Consider the following 13613-nt stretch of genomic DNA (forward strand, 5'->3'; position numbering starts at 1 on the left):
GAAAGATTAAGCTTTGTCTACCACCACAAGACAAAAATGGTGTGTTCTTTGCAAGGTTCAGGCAGTAGTTCCTAGGGGTGGGGATGGGGGGGGGTGTGGACTCTTTTCTCAGCAGGCCCCACCCATTTTCTTCTCCAGCAAAGCAGACGCCAGCACTCTCTGCAATGCCTATAGGAAGAGCTAAATAACCTTCTTCTGGAACGATGTGACCTTGGCACACATAATTAAGAGGAGGCTGGGGTTCTTTATAAAAGAATCTTTGCTATGATAAATAAAGACAACCAACTGTTTTTTAAATTTTTTATTTGGTGTTAACTCCACAAGAAAACAAAAAACCAGTTACTCTGGTGTACGTGAAATCAGAACGATACAACCACGGGGGAAAAAAAGAGCCCAGGAATGGAAAACTGATACTTCAGTGCTACGGATATGCAATGCGCTTCATACCACAGTGCGTTTCAGCGTTTTGCCAACTTTTTAAAAAATGCTTTTTCTTTGTGATCATCCATTTACAAAACTGAAAAGCATACTTTCAGCTCTGTCGCTGAAAGCCTCTGGGCTTCAGCCACTTAGCTATGAAAACAAATAAATACATAATCTGTTAATCCCCTTGCCCGCTTATAATCCATTCCCATTCCCCCGTGGAAGGTGCAACGTCTTCCCACTGGCGTGTAGGGAAGGCTGCGCCTTGACCACCTGGAGCCCTTTCGTGATAAAAAGCAGCTGTCCAGAAATCAACTGAGCTAAAGGTTGTGTCTGAAATATATTTATTTGGTCTCGGCTACATAAGCAACGATTTCTAGGATGATCGTCACTGTAGTGATTTTAGGAATTTACAACTTCCAATTCTTTTTTGCCTTTGCTGTTAAATTATATTTCAGTGCAGATGCTAATCAATTTTTAGGAAGCTCTGGAAGAAAGAAAAATACATATAACCTTATAAAGTCTGTAAATAAATAACAGCAACATAAAACCTTACACGCGCACACACGCACACACACACAAACCCACTTTAAAGTGTCAAAGATGTGCTGTATAAAAACAAACCCTGACATGTGGTGAGACCAAACCCAACGGCCATCAGGTTTCCCACAGTGAGGACAGACAGCGCCGGGGATGACTCCACAGCCCTGGATGGAGTTGTCTGTGTCGTCAATTAAGAAAAAGGCAACAAAACCCAATGCTCGAAGCAAATGATGTATTTCTCAGCCAGTTCAGCTCCCAGCTAGTAAATTATGTGTTTACTGCCCGCCAAAATAGTGGCGAAGCTGTCTCACCCATATTAGACTTCCTGATGTTAGACATGCTAAACTGATGTCACACATTGTTTTTTGTTTTTAAAAAAACAATGAGTTGGTTAAAAAAGAAAAACAATTTTAAACGTTTAGGTTTTGCAAATGTTGCTCCTTCTAACTTCAGCCTGTTGCATGGCAGCGTGAAAGCTCAAGGAAGCAACCGTCACGAACGGACGGGACTGGATGAGAGGGACTGACCCCTGGGTTCCCGAGTGACACGGGAAAGCGGGTCCCATGAACCAATCACACAGGTATGGGAGAAATCAGTACTCTACCCTCCGACCCGCCACACACAGAACTTGCCCAGAACATTCTCGCAAACACAAAATGAGATCTGAGCTACACTAAGTCACAGCCACAGGAGCAGCCCGCTGCAGCAGCCAAGGTCTCTCTGGGGCGCTGGGATGGCCTTTACTGCGTGCCAGACGTGTACAGTCTCAAGTTCTGGGGGCTGCGATTCAGTATCGGTCACCAGAAAAATCTCATCTGCAACTAAGGTCCTCATCGAGTATTGTCAGACGCACCGCAAATAACCCTGAGCGGTGCCTGCGGAAAATGTAACTGCAGCGTTAAGAGCAGGTCGGGGGTGCGCTCTCACCCCGCTTGGCCTCAAACGCTACCCCGTACCTCAAAGCCTTGGCTGCCTCAGGTGACAAGAAAGTCACAAACCATGGTATTGTCCATGATACTCTAGGGGGAACATCCTAAGAGAGAAAACACAGTATTTTGTAAGTCTCTAAAAAGCACACCCTTGTGGTTCCTACGTTAAATGTACATGAGATTTTACTGAATGAAGACCGGGGATGAGTCACCCATGCTGCCCTCTTGCCTTCAAGCAAGGCACTGATCCACTGCAGGGTAAGTATTCATATCCCAGTTCTTGGAGGACAAAGCCTAAATGTTCCAAAGCTAAAGTCTCTGAATAGCGGAAGTGGTTGCTGACACTGCGATGCTAATAAGGTGACAGTGATGTGACTGCAGCTGGAAGGAAGGCAACTGCAGTGAAGATGCAAAAAGCAGTGATGCTTCTAAGACGAGCACATGCACACCCATTCTTGGTATGACAACACATCTAGTCTATTTCAAATAGCCAAGAATTTAACAGCTTGAAAAAAAAATCTTCAACAGGATAGCTGTCCTCAACTCTAAAATAAGCAAGAAGAGAAAGATAATTACTGATCTGAACCAGTTAATTGAAGAAGAAACCTTAGAAACCTAAGTTGTTGTTTTAGATGAACAGGCCTCACAAAAGGGTACTTTTCGCTCACATATCAATTTTTAAAAATAATTTGTACTACACTCTGCAGGTTTAGAGATGAGTTCGGGAGAAGAGCGCCTCCTCGCTGGGCTCCACCCACGCGCCGCCACCTTCCGAGCCCGTGTCCTCCGAGGCAGAGCTGGCACTGGAGTACATCTTTCTGCGGAAGCCGTTGGCTTTTGCTCCAGAATTTCTCTCTCCTGTGCACCTTGCTTCATAAACAGAAGACACCTAAGATGAAAGGAACAACTGTCAACAGGTCAAAAGCCAGTTATTTTTTCAAAAGGGCTATGGGAGACACTCTGTATATGCAGAGATTAAGAAACAAATCGTTGATGTTTTCCAGTGGAGAGTTACAAAAATCTGAAGAGTTTTCCTGTTTGAAAGCAAAACAAACAAGCTTTCCTCCCTGATCTATACACGATCCCAAGCCCTAATTCTCCATGTTCAACCCCTCGGACAAAAGGCTGCCGATGTCAGGGCTGGATGGAAACGAGTCTCTGAGCGGGGCCTCCACCGGGAGGACGGCACGGCCTTGCCCTGCTGGGGCTCCCGTTCCAGGGGAGAGGACAGCAAGCAGACCGACCAGCACAGCTTCCCAGCTTCCTGCTGCGCTGACCAGCTGGGGGAAGTGGCTGCCGGGCTCTCCAGACAGGAGCGGCGGGGCATCCCCGCCCGCGGCCGAGAAGCAAGCGGTGCCACAGAAACAGCCAGAGCTGGCTTGGGACTTCGGGGCTGTGCTTCTGAGCTGGGGGTCCATAGGTATATGGCACCTTTGGGGGATACTTTTGGCTGTGTGGGACTCTCCCCCACCCACAAGATGGTTAGCATCTCTGGCCCTCAGGGCACCACGTGCAAGTGGTAGTCCCTCCCCAGTCATAATACCTGGTGATGCGTCCCTGCACAGTAATTAGCAACATCCTCCTCCCCGCCACAGTGACTAGTAATTCTTCCCCCTCCCCCAGGTGACGAGCAATGCCTCCCTAGTCACCCAGCCACAGTGACTAGCAAAGTCCCCCAAGCACCCGCCCACCCCCATTTCCAGATGGCAGTACTGTCCCTGGTTGAGAGCCCCCGAGGAAGGAGGACGGAAAGACCACCACACGCCTGAGGGGGGAGCAGAGGACGCAGGATCAGAGAGGCAGGCGAGGGCAAACACACACGGCCCGGCAGCGAGTGCGCGAGGGCGAAAGGCCATGGCGGTCGGCAGTGGGAGTCGGACTCAGGGCTGAGGGTCATGGCTCAGGTCTGCACTCGGGCTGTGGCTGTGTGGATACACGTTCTGAATCGTTACGGGCCTTTAGTTTTCTCTTCCGCAAAACAACAGCACCTACCTCCCGGGGCGGCTGTGAGACTAAACGAAGTAACCCTCGCGAGGCTGTCCTGCCTCACGGTGTGGGGAGAAGACTGCGGAGGGGAAGGCGGAAGCAGGAAGGCCAAGGCGAAGCCCACGGCGAAGCCCACGGCAGAGGTCCGCAGGGGGCGGTGACGCGGAGGAAGCGCGAACGATGGAGCCGGCTGAGAGGTGGGTGGTCAGCACGGGCACACGGACCGCGTGTGTAGGTGAGAGGAGGAGGAACGAAGAACGAGTTCTGGGTCTGGGGACTGACACTGGGGGGTGGGACATCCACGGAGATGGAGAGACGCTGGGGGACGCCCCCAAACGTCTGCCTCGATGTGCTCGGTCTGACAGGTCCACGGACACCAAGACCACAGGGCGCTCTGGGAGCAATTTCTCACGAGACTTCAACTGACAATGACAATCACACTGAGAAGCCAAGGAAGCTCCCTCCGACTCATTCACCTGCCTGCCTACCCGGGCGAGGCACAGGCCCTGTCCCTGCCCCAGGGGCTCACAGGCGGGGTGGGAGGCGGGCGAGCAGAAAGTGCAGCCAGCTGAGGGGCAGGAATGAGCACCACACTTTGATGGGGAAGAGGGCGACCACCCAAGGAGCTTAAGGGGAGTGACAGGGTCAGATTCGCATGGAGAAACTCCCTCTGGCGGCAGAGTGAGGGACAGACTGCAGGGAGAGAGGGAAGCCTTGGCAGTAAGTGGGAGGCGATGCAGACCAAAGGGCCGCGGACGAGGAAGGCCACACCCACAGAGCTTGGTGACAGGGAAAGGCAGTCACAGGACTCCCAGACTTTGGGGGTTGTGGTGGCCGTTTGTAAGTTAGTAATAAGGAGGAGGACAGTCCACTTACCCTATTAAAATCTAACAGACGCTCTTCATTACTGGGCATTTCTTTAACATCTGGATATTCTTCTATACCATTCTCTCCCTTGGCATTTGTATAACATTCTTAATCATTTTGAATGGAGAAGGGAAAAGAGGGAAAGGGGGGGAAATTTCATTAAGACACAGTTACGAAACATACATTCTTGTTTCATTTTTCAATGAAAAGTCAGATCAATTAGGTCTACAGCCCTCTGGGGATTTTATGAAGTCACTAAAAGCAGACACGTTCAGCACCAGCCAGACAGGGGTGTACGAGGAGAACGTTAGGCCAGTTTAAAAACTCTTCTAACAAATTGTTCATGGAGTTAAAAAAACAAAAACCAAAACACACGCCAGCATAACCATGCATTCTTGTTATCCCACCATGAGACATTCATTCAACAAATACGTACTCACACCTCTAAGTGGCAGGCCCTGGGAAAACAGGATAAAAAGACCAGCAAGGTCCGAGCTCTCCAGCGCGTACGTGGTGTGGAGGGGGACAGGTGATGCACCACGCGTATGTTCACAGAACAAGTGAGCAAAGGAATTTCAGACAAGAGGGGGCGCAACGGAGATAACAAAGCAGGGCAACATCCTCTGTTCCTCCTCAGCTCAGCAGCAACTAAGCCACCCGTGGAACAGGGAGGAGGAAGGTGGCTAGCGCTTTGACTGGGTAAGCGGCTCTCGGAAGGGGACAGGACTGTAAGCTGGAACTGGAAGGAATCAGATAAATCATTTAGTCTAAAGCTTCTCAACCCTGCTTTCGCATTCAAAGCGCCTGGGGAGCTTTAAGAAAAGTCCGGAAGCCCGGCCCGCACCTGAGATTCTGACTGACTTGGTCTGGGTATGAGCACTTTCTGAGAAGCTCCCAGGTGAGTCTGAAGCACTCCCAGGGCTGATGCCCACCGGCCTTAACCTGCACTGGCCCCCCAGTCACCTTAACTCCACGGAAAGGGTGTCAGGATTCCACCCCGGCCGCCCGCAGCAGTCACCGCGAGGTGCTGGATGAGCTGCGCGCCACCCCACGCGTCACAGCAGCGGCAGGGCCAGCTCCACGACCATGGGCCCTCCTGCCATCACCGGGGGCGGGCAAGCCTGGGCCCTGCTTGGCCTCCCACAAAAGGCTGTACTCTCCGTGACCTTTGGTCCTGACAGCCTCAGGCCCTCAAACTTACTAGTGTAGGTTCACGAAAAAACCCAGGCTCTGGGATTAGACAGACGTCAGTTGACTGCTGATGATGCTACTTACTTGTGATGGAACTTGGAGCAACTTATCGAACCTCTTGGAGCCCCAGTTCTCTCATCTCTAAAACAGGATCATCATTTGCCCTCGCAGATTTCTGTGCAAGTTCAGAGATCACCTGTGCGCAGCCTCAAGTTCGGGCTGGCACACTCACTAACACCTTCCACAGCTGCTACTAACGAAAGCCCTGGGCTTGGGGCCGGCCCGCCGCAGGACAGCTGGGGAGGACGCCCTGCTCTCCCATGAGGCAGGGAACCCCTCACCCTCACCCTCACCCTTTCTGGGCCGTCACCTTTTTCTCAGCTCACCTACCAAGCTCTCATCATCTCCGTGCCCCACCGCGTTTGGTCACCACTCGTACGAGGTGGGGAAGGTAACCATTTCCTTGGCTCGGATATGCCCATAGACGAAGCGGATCCCCCCCACTATTACCTATACTGTTTCCCTGCAGGGCTCTCTCTTTAAAACTCAAATAACACAAACACTTTTCTAAGTGAGCTTTCCAAATGTTCTGAATCCGGTGTATGAGCTCTGGAGACGGACGCGTGGGACAGACTGTGGCACACAGCTGCGAGGCCGTTGTGGTCGGACTCCCTGCTGCCCACCTGACGTGCCCCTACCCCCGGCCCACGTGCCGGGCACACAGAGGCCACAGCGTGTGCAGTCCTGCTGCTGCCCCGGCTGGCGCTCCTGCCCGGACCGCGCCCCAGCCGCCAGGCGCTTGTGTCCTGACTCCCTCAGGTCCTGCTGAGAGGTGAGCTGACCAGGAGGGCAGGGACGACGCCTCTGCGTGCCCAGCCCCTAGAACAGTGCCTGGCATGAGGCAAGCATGCACGAAATATGTGCAGAGTGGGGGTGTGTGGGCACAGCAGGGCGGGCGCTGGGCCTTCGTGCCGACGGGGCCCTCGCTGCCCCTGCTCCACGGCCACACTGCCTCCTCCTCCTTGGGGCCTCCATCTCCTGACTCACAGGAGAAAGGGACAATCCTCCTTGCCCTCCTTCCCGGGGAGGCTGGAGCTCCCAGCTCAGACTCAGAGCTGCACAGGCTTCTCAGTAATCATCAGCGTGACGTCAGAAGTTTCTGGAGCAGGGACGAGCGTCGGCAGTCACGGCTGCTGAGTGGGTGAGAAGGCCACCTGCTTCCCGGCTAAGCTTCTGCTGAGTCTATGCCCCCACCCCACAGGCTGAAAGCACCACACTTCGTAACGGCACTATGAGGCAACCGTGCAAGGATTTAACTCACGGTTGTGAGTTCAAGGTCATTCAAAAGCCTGGTCACCACACTTATCCACTGAGAGTTTCCCTGCACGCCACTCCACAATATATAAAAAGCTGAATGGACTAACAACCACGTACAGCACCTACAAGGCACCGTATAGATAACCACGGACCTGGAGCTGACAGCTGAAGCGCATTCCTCAGAAAACGGGACAGAGGCTGCAGAGACAGCCCGCGACACAGAGATGGAGCCCCAACTCAGTGTGCTTGGAAGTCACCCCAAGCCGCCCCCCACCCTGGCCCTGCCTGCTCTGCCACCGCGTCCCTCCTTCCCTCTGGGTCCTTCCTGCGTGTGGGTGTCCTCTTGCTGCACTGCTCCAGGGTCCCCGGCCCTCGCCGCCTGCACTCCCATTAACTGCAGTTGGGACTCACTCAGCCAGTGCACTGGACTAGACTGAGGTCAAGGTCTGGTTTGCACTCCTATCACCCTGGTGTCTCCCGGGCACCAACTGCAGACAGCTGCTGTGGACAGCAAGCTTCTGGACCACAAGGAGACAGCCTGGACTCAAGCCTGAGCTGCATGGCTAGTGCCTGATTCTGGGCATTCAACTTGAGACTTAGCTTCCTCATCTGAAAACCAGGCTCTCACGGGGCTTGTATAAAAGACTGAAAGCACCTCGTAAGTCATGTAGAGCAACCCAAATACTAGCTAATGATGGAGGAACAGGCCTTTAATAAATGCTGTTAAATAAAAAAGATGCTGAAGGGCTTCCCTGGTGGTGCAGTGGTTGAGAGTCCGCCTGCTGATGCAGGGGACACGGGTTCGTGCCCCGGTCCGGGAGGATCCCACATGCCGCAGAGCGGCTGTGCCCGTGAGCCATGGCCGCTGAGCCTGCGCGTCCGGAGCCTGTGCTCCGCAACAGGAGAGGCCACAGCAGTGAGAGGCCCGCGTACCGCAAAAAAAAAAAAAAAGATGCTGAAAATAAAGACTCTGCTCTATGCTCCCCTTATGACCCTTTGGGAAGGAGGAAGGCAGGGCTGGGGAAGCCGTTTCTTGTGCCCACAGAACAGAGAGAAGCAAACAGTCCCAGCCTCCCCCGCAGTCGGCTGAGGCCAGGCTGCGAGGGCAGGCCAGTGCAGGCGTCCGGAGCCCCCAGCGTGCGCAAGGCCCCACGGGCAGTGAGGGACATCACTGCCCCAGGTTAACTACAAATGAGCTGGGGAGAGACACACACTCGAACATGCAAATACTAACAGGAGACTGACCTGCCCCCAGGGCTCTGACCGGAGGGACCACTGACGAAGTGCTGCAGCTGACAGCCCAGGGGACCACGGAGGTCTGCACAAGCTCAGAGTCTTGAGCTGACCACTCGGCTGCCTCCTTAGTTCTCACTTCTCCCGACATTTCAGATCAGGATCTTTTTATAGCTTCTGAGTATGTCCACCTGGGCGGCTCACAGACTAAAATCATCTTCACCAAATCTGCTACTGCTCCGACGTCCGGTCTCCCCTAACTCCCTCCTGCTGTTCACTACTCACAGAAAGTCACCCAGCAAACTCCGGCATCCTCCACAAAACCTCTCGATGCTGTTCTCTATGCCCCCCCCACCCCCCGAGTGCCTCAATCCAGGCCTTTATCCTGTCACACCCAGATCACTGCAAGAGCCTAAGAACCCCAGCAGGGGCTCTGCAGTTTTTCAATCCCTTCCCCCCTCCATTCTGCTGCTAGAACTGTTTTAAAAACCACACCTGACCTGAGACCCTCCAATGTGAACTCCTTTAAGTGGCCCTCTCCTCCTGCCTGTCCAACTCCGCCAAACTCAGCGCTCCCCCCGCCGCCCCCCGCCTCTCTCCAGCCTCAGCTACGACCCAGCTGGGCCCAGTGGGTCCCTGTCCCCGAGCCCGACTTGCCGCAGACCCTCGGCCTTTGCTCAGGCCACTCCTGTCACGGGGACTACCTCTCCCCAGCCCTCCCACCGGGGCCCCTCCTGCAGGCCCCCCAGAGCTGAGGACTCCCTGCTCCACCTCTCACGGGGGCTCCACCTCTCACGGGGAGCAGGCACGGAGCCCGTCAGGGCCGGGGTGCCTCTCCGTAGCGTTTCCACGCCCCGCCCCTCCAGGCTGTGATAGGGGTTAAAGCAGGGTCCAGTCCTCATGCATCTCTGCGTCCCCAGTGCCTGACAAACGCTGGCCACACAGAATGTTTTTGGACTGATTTTTACAGCAAAAGAATTTACTGCTTTTAATGAATTAGAAATCTGAGTGGATGAATCAATGACCTAACGCAGGTCTTCTTACCTTCACATTCTGAGGCAGGAAAAAGAGGAGAGTACAAGGCTTTTTCCCACCAGGTCTGTTTTTCTTGACTTCTATTCATTCCTTGTATATCAGTGTTCAATACAGGAAACTGTTTAGATCAAACCAAATACAGACAAAGTTCACAAACTTCCAAAATAAAGGGGAAAAAATTCAAGCGTTATTAACTATGGACTACAAACCCAGGATTTTTTAACTGGTGAGGTTCTTTTTGACTTTTTGTTTTTACTGTTCTAGACAAGGTGAATACAGAAAGCCAACGTGTTCATAGCATACAAAGGAAGTTTTTCTTAAAAACACTTACATTGCAAATGGAATAAAAAGTCTTTTCAAAAACCACAACAAAACTCTTACGAGGCAAAAACATAAGGAAACAACCTCAAATAAGGCAAGTATTTAGATTCTGGAAGTACAGAGATAACGGGGTGGCTAGTGTGAGGTGCTCGAGAGAACGTGAGGAGGACCCTCTTCTCCTTCACACACTCAGGCAGGAGGGAGTCAAAGAAGAAATGGGACAGAGGAAATTTTATAGGCAGAGTTACCAACCTAATGTCTTTATAACAATTAGCTGCTTCGATGAGAACCAGAAGGAAGTTGAGACTAAAACCAAGTAATAACACTGATAGTAATTCAAATTCAACACAGGAAACAGACATCGAAATGAGAGGAGGGCAGGACTCCTGAGAGCAGGAATGACCCCGTACTCCGTGCACATCCACAGCCCTGGCAGAGGGGAAGGTGCTCACGCCCACCCCTCGCTGGTGGAGCTCTCAAGTCCCAGCTGGACGTGCCCACCTGTCTGGGCAGCAAGGACTAGATGCAGTGTGGCTGTCACGCATGATCGAGGAGTGTCCTCGTGAGCGGTCGTCAGAAGACGTGGCCAGGGGCAGCCACCCCGGGGACATCCTGGTATGCTGGGGTCTTCCACGCTGCTGCCTCACTGTGCCTGACAACAGGCCCTGCCAGGCTCAGTAAGGCCTGCTTTCGGCATCTCTGTAACTCCCATCACCCATCCCAGTCTCAGGAAGTGTCTGCTCGATGCATACGACCTGTACACACTGCATACACCTGTGTTTCAGGAGACATTTCATTACATGTTCAAGTTCAAAACCTGAACTGTCTTACAACCGATGATCTTCAGTTCTCTAACAGGATTTTGTTACTCTCCTAAACAAAGTAAATTATTTTACTTTATCAAGAACTTTTTGATTCAGTAATGTGTGATTTTTATTACTTACTAAACGGGAAATGTATTTCAGATTCTGATTTTCATGTAACTTTTCAGAAATACCCCTCAATTAGAAACTGAAGAATTGTGCTGTCTACCCAGAGTGGTCAGTTAACCTTCACCATTTTCTCCTGCAGTATATTCTAACAATAAAAATTAGTAAACCTATTAGATAAACAGATAGCAAGGGCAACAGCGACAACAAGGCCAGGGTTAACGCAAATGAAGCCAGCAACATGCCAGGTCTGTAGTTAATTCCAGGTTGACTCCTGCGTCTGGCACATAACTCACAGCACTATGAGGCCCTTCTGGAAAGGCTCCGCCTTCTCTCCAAGGCATACCTATCTGCGAACAGATTACTTGGTGCTATCCAGGAGGAGCAAGGATGGCTCCCTGGACAGAAGTCTCCCGATCGTCCCCAAGGCACTATCGAAGAGAGATGGATTTGAAGGTAACAAGTTCCTATTTGAGAAGGAAAGTGTGTGGGGCAGGCTGAGGAAGGATCAGTGTTTTATTCATGTGAGTGCTGTCAGACTGCTTATCTTTAATCCTTTCTTGAGATTGTGCAAGTGAGGTAAAGAGTAAGAAAGGGGGAGAATTCACCGGGACAGACAGGATGCGGTGGGAGAAAGCAGGCTGGAGGGACCGAGGTGTAGCCGGGGGGCTGGGCCAGCATGAACAGCAGGTGAGACACAGGCAGGACCAGGCGTGTGTGAGCACAAGGCAGCAAGCGCACCTTACTGATCTTCACACCTCCAGGAACAGCGCCTGGCACAAAGCAGATACTCCAGGTCTGCTGGCCTCAAGAAAAGGCTCCCCCTGGCCGAAGTCCCTGCTTATCTAGCACACCACTTTCTCTCTCCCTCCCCTGCTGAAATCACTGTTAGACCATGCCGACTCTGGCATAGTTTTAGGATTTTTTCTGCATCCTCCATTTGAATGTCAATTCCAACAGCAAGGACTTATTTTTCCTGTTTTCTGTTACACCGAATACACATTATGACATCTTTCCACTTAGCTATTTCCAATTTTTAGGCTGCAAAAGATAACCAGGCTTTGCTTAAATAATGTCTGTTTAATGTATTAATTCAACTTCTGACTTGGTTGAGAATGAAAAGCATGAAGAAAGAATGGAAGAAGTGGAAAACGGACCAGAACACAAGCTTGGGGGATCCAGGCGCACCTCTGCCTTAGCAGCGCTCTCCCGCTCCCTCCGGGTAGCTTCTTGGCTCACGTGCCACCTGGGAGCCTTTCTTCAGTGGTACCTTGGCAAGGAAGCCTGCCCGTACTCCGCATTTATCATGGCAAACCCCTCCAAGCACTCCCATCCCACCACGTCCCTTATCCGGCTCTTCTTTTCCACAGCATTGGGATTCTAACATACTGTGTAACTTCATATTGTTGACTGAATATACCTCCACAAACGCAGGCGTCTTTGTCTATTCCTTTATTAAACCTAGCACCTAGAATAGCGCCCAGACATAGTAGGCTCTTAATAAATATTTAATGTGTGAATGAAACAGTAAAAAAAAAATTAAAAAAAGAGAGAAGAACATGAACTTAATCCAGAAAGGCTTATCAGAAACGTCTTTAGCCACAGATGTAATACTCAGAAATTCTTTAGAAGGTGAAAGTTAGGTAAAGGCTCACTGCTTTAAATGCTCACTAGACAGTCCTAGTTCTGGTGAAGAGAAAGGTGAGTTCTGCTCTGGGAACAGAGCACTGAACAGTGCCCTCTGACACAGTCAGCTCTCAGTTATTTGCCTCACAAAAGGAAAAGAAAGCCTCCTATAATAAGCCTTGTTCTTTGGAAAAGGAGAGAGAAAATGTAAATGAAGAGATACCCTGTGCAACAGAGACCAGTAAGGGACACTGCTGTCCTAAGTTTTCCTTTACTGACAGGAAGTGCCCCATTCTGGAAGGAACTTGGGCTCTGCCCTTACACTGGGATCTGGGGCAGGCATCCCACCCTCTGGGCCTACGCGCCCGTAGCCGCCACGGGGGGGATAAGCCCATGGCGGCAAGTCACTACAGGCATTCAGTAGGGTAGTGGTGGCACAGCAGTGGGCACAGAGCCAGCACAGCGGGGCTGGGACCGAGCACCCTCCCCTCAACAGAGCGTTCCAACTCCCCTGGCACACTCCTCGCGGGAGGCCTCCTCTGCTGGACTGGACTATGGTTTCCCGGAGACAGGGCGGGGCCTTCTACTGCTTCTCTGCGCCTTAAAGCGCACGACATGGAGGCAGCAATCAAGCAGATGACACAGAGAACACTCTTGCACAAACTCACGCACAAATAACAGACGCCTGGCGCACTGCTCCTCGGCTTTTAGCTCCTACTTCAGCAGCCACGACCTAAACGTTGGCAGCTCCCCTGCACACGTGAGAAATTTCAAGCCCCTCTACCTTCGTGCGCGCTGTTGCTTCTGCCTAGAGCGTCGTGCCTCCTCCTTTCTGCCCTGGATGCTCAGGTACGTGCAAAAGCCCTCCTCAACTCTCACGGGCTGGGTCGGTTCTCCTCTGCGATCCCACGGCACCCTATGCTCACCCTCCCCAAGCCACCCACCATGTTACCCAAACAGCCTAAAAGATAAGGAGCTGGCTAGGAAATTTTGGTACATCCATACAATGGAATAATATGCAGAAAATAAAAAAGAAGGGTGATTATAATAAAGTCATTTCAGTTAAAAAAAAAAAAGTAGGAGGAAACATACGTGAACAGGTATTTGCTCTCCAAGCACACAGTATCCTCGGAGGATACACACCGGGACCCACACTCATGGCTGCTGCTGGGGAGGGACCTGTGCACTGTGTACATACCCTCCTGTAACTCCT

The 13613-nt window shown here is 51.8% G+C and overlaps 1 protein-coding gene across 2 annotated transcripts in view; it reads right to left on the reverse strand.

Annotated features, from left to right (window-relative positions):
- Positions 1 to 286: 286 nt before the first annotated feature.
- The window catches only part of KIAA0232 (KIAA0232 ortholog), an 89374-nt gene continuing 76047 nt past the window's right edge, over positions 287 to 13613 (reverse strand). The window contains exons 7-9 of one of the 2 annotated variants that reach the window (XM_030876873.2): positions 9534 to 9642; positions 4758 to 4855; positions 287 to 2784 (exon numbers count right to left, since the gene is read on the reverse strand). In XM_030876873.2, the coding sequence (XP_030732733.1) occupies positions 2605 to 2784; positions 4758 to 4855; positions 9534 to 9642 (387 nt within the window). In that variant the 3' untranslated portion in view covers positions 287 to 2604. The remainder of the gene's footprint in view (positions 2785 to 4757; positions 4856 to 9533; positions 9643 to 13613) is intronic. The other variant, XM_060298928.1, reaches the window with a different exon arrangement.

Source organism: Globicephala melas, chromosome 5 (assembly GCF_963455315.2).
Source record: "Globicephala melas chromosome 5, mGloMel1.2, whole genome shotgun sequence".
In the NCBI taxonomy this organism is placed as follows: Eukaryota; Metazoa; Chordata; class Mammalia; order Artiodactyla; family Delphinidae; genus Globicephala; species Globicephala melas.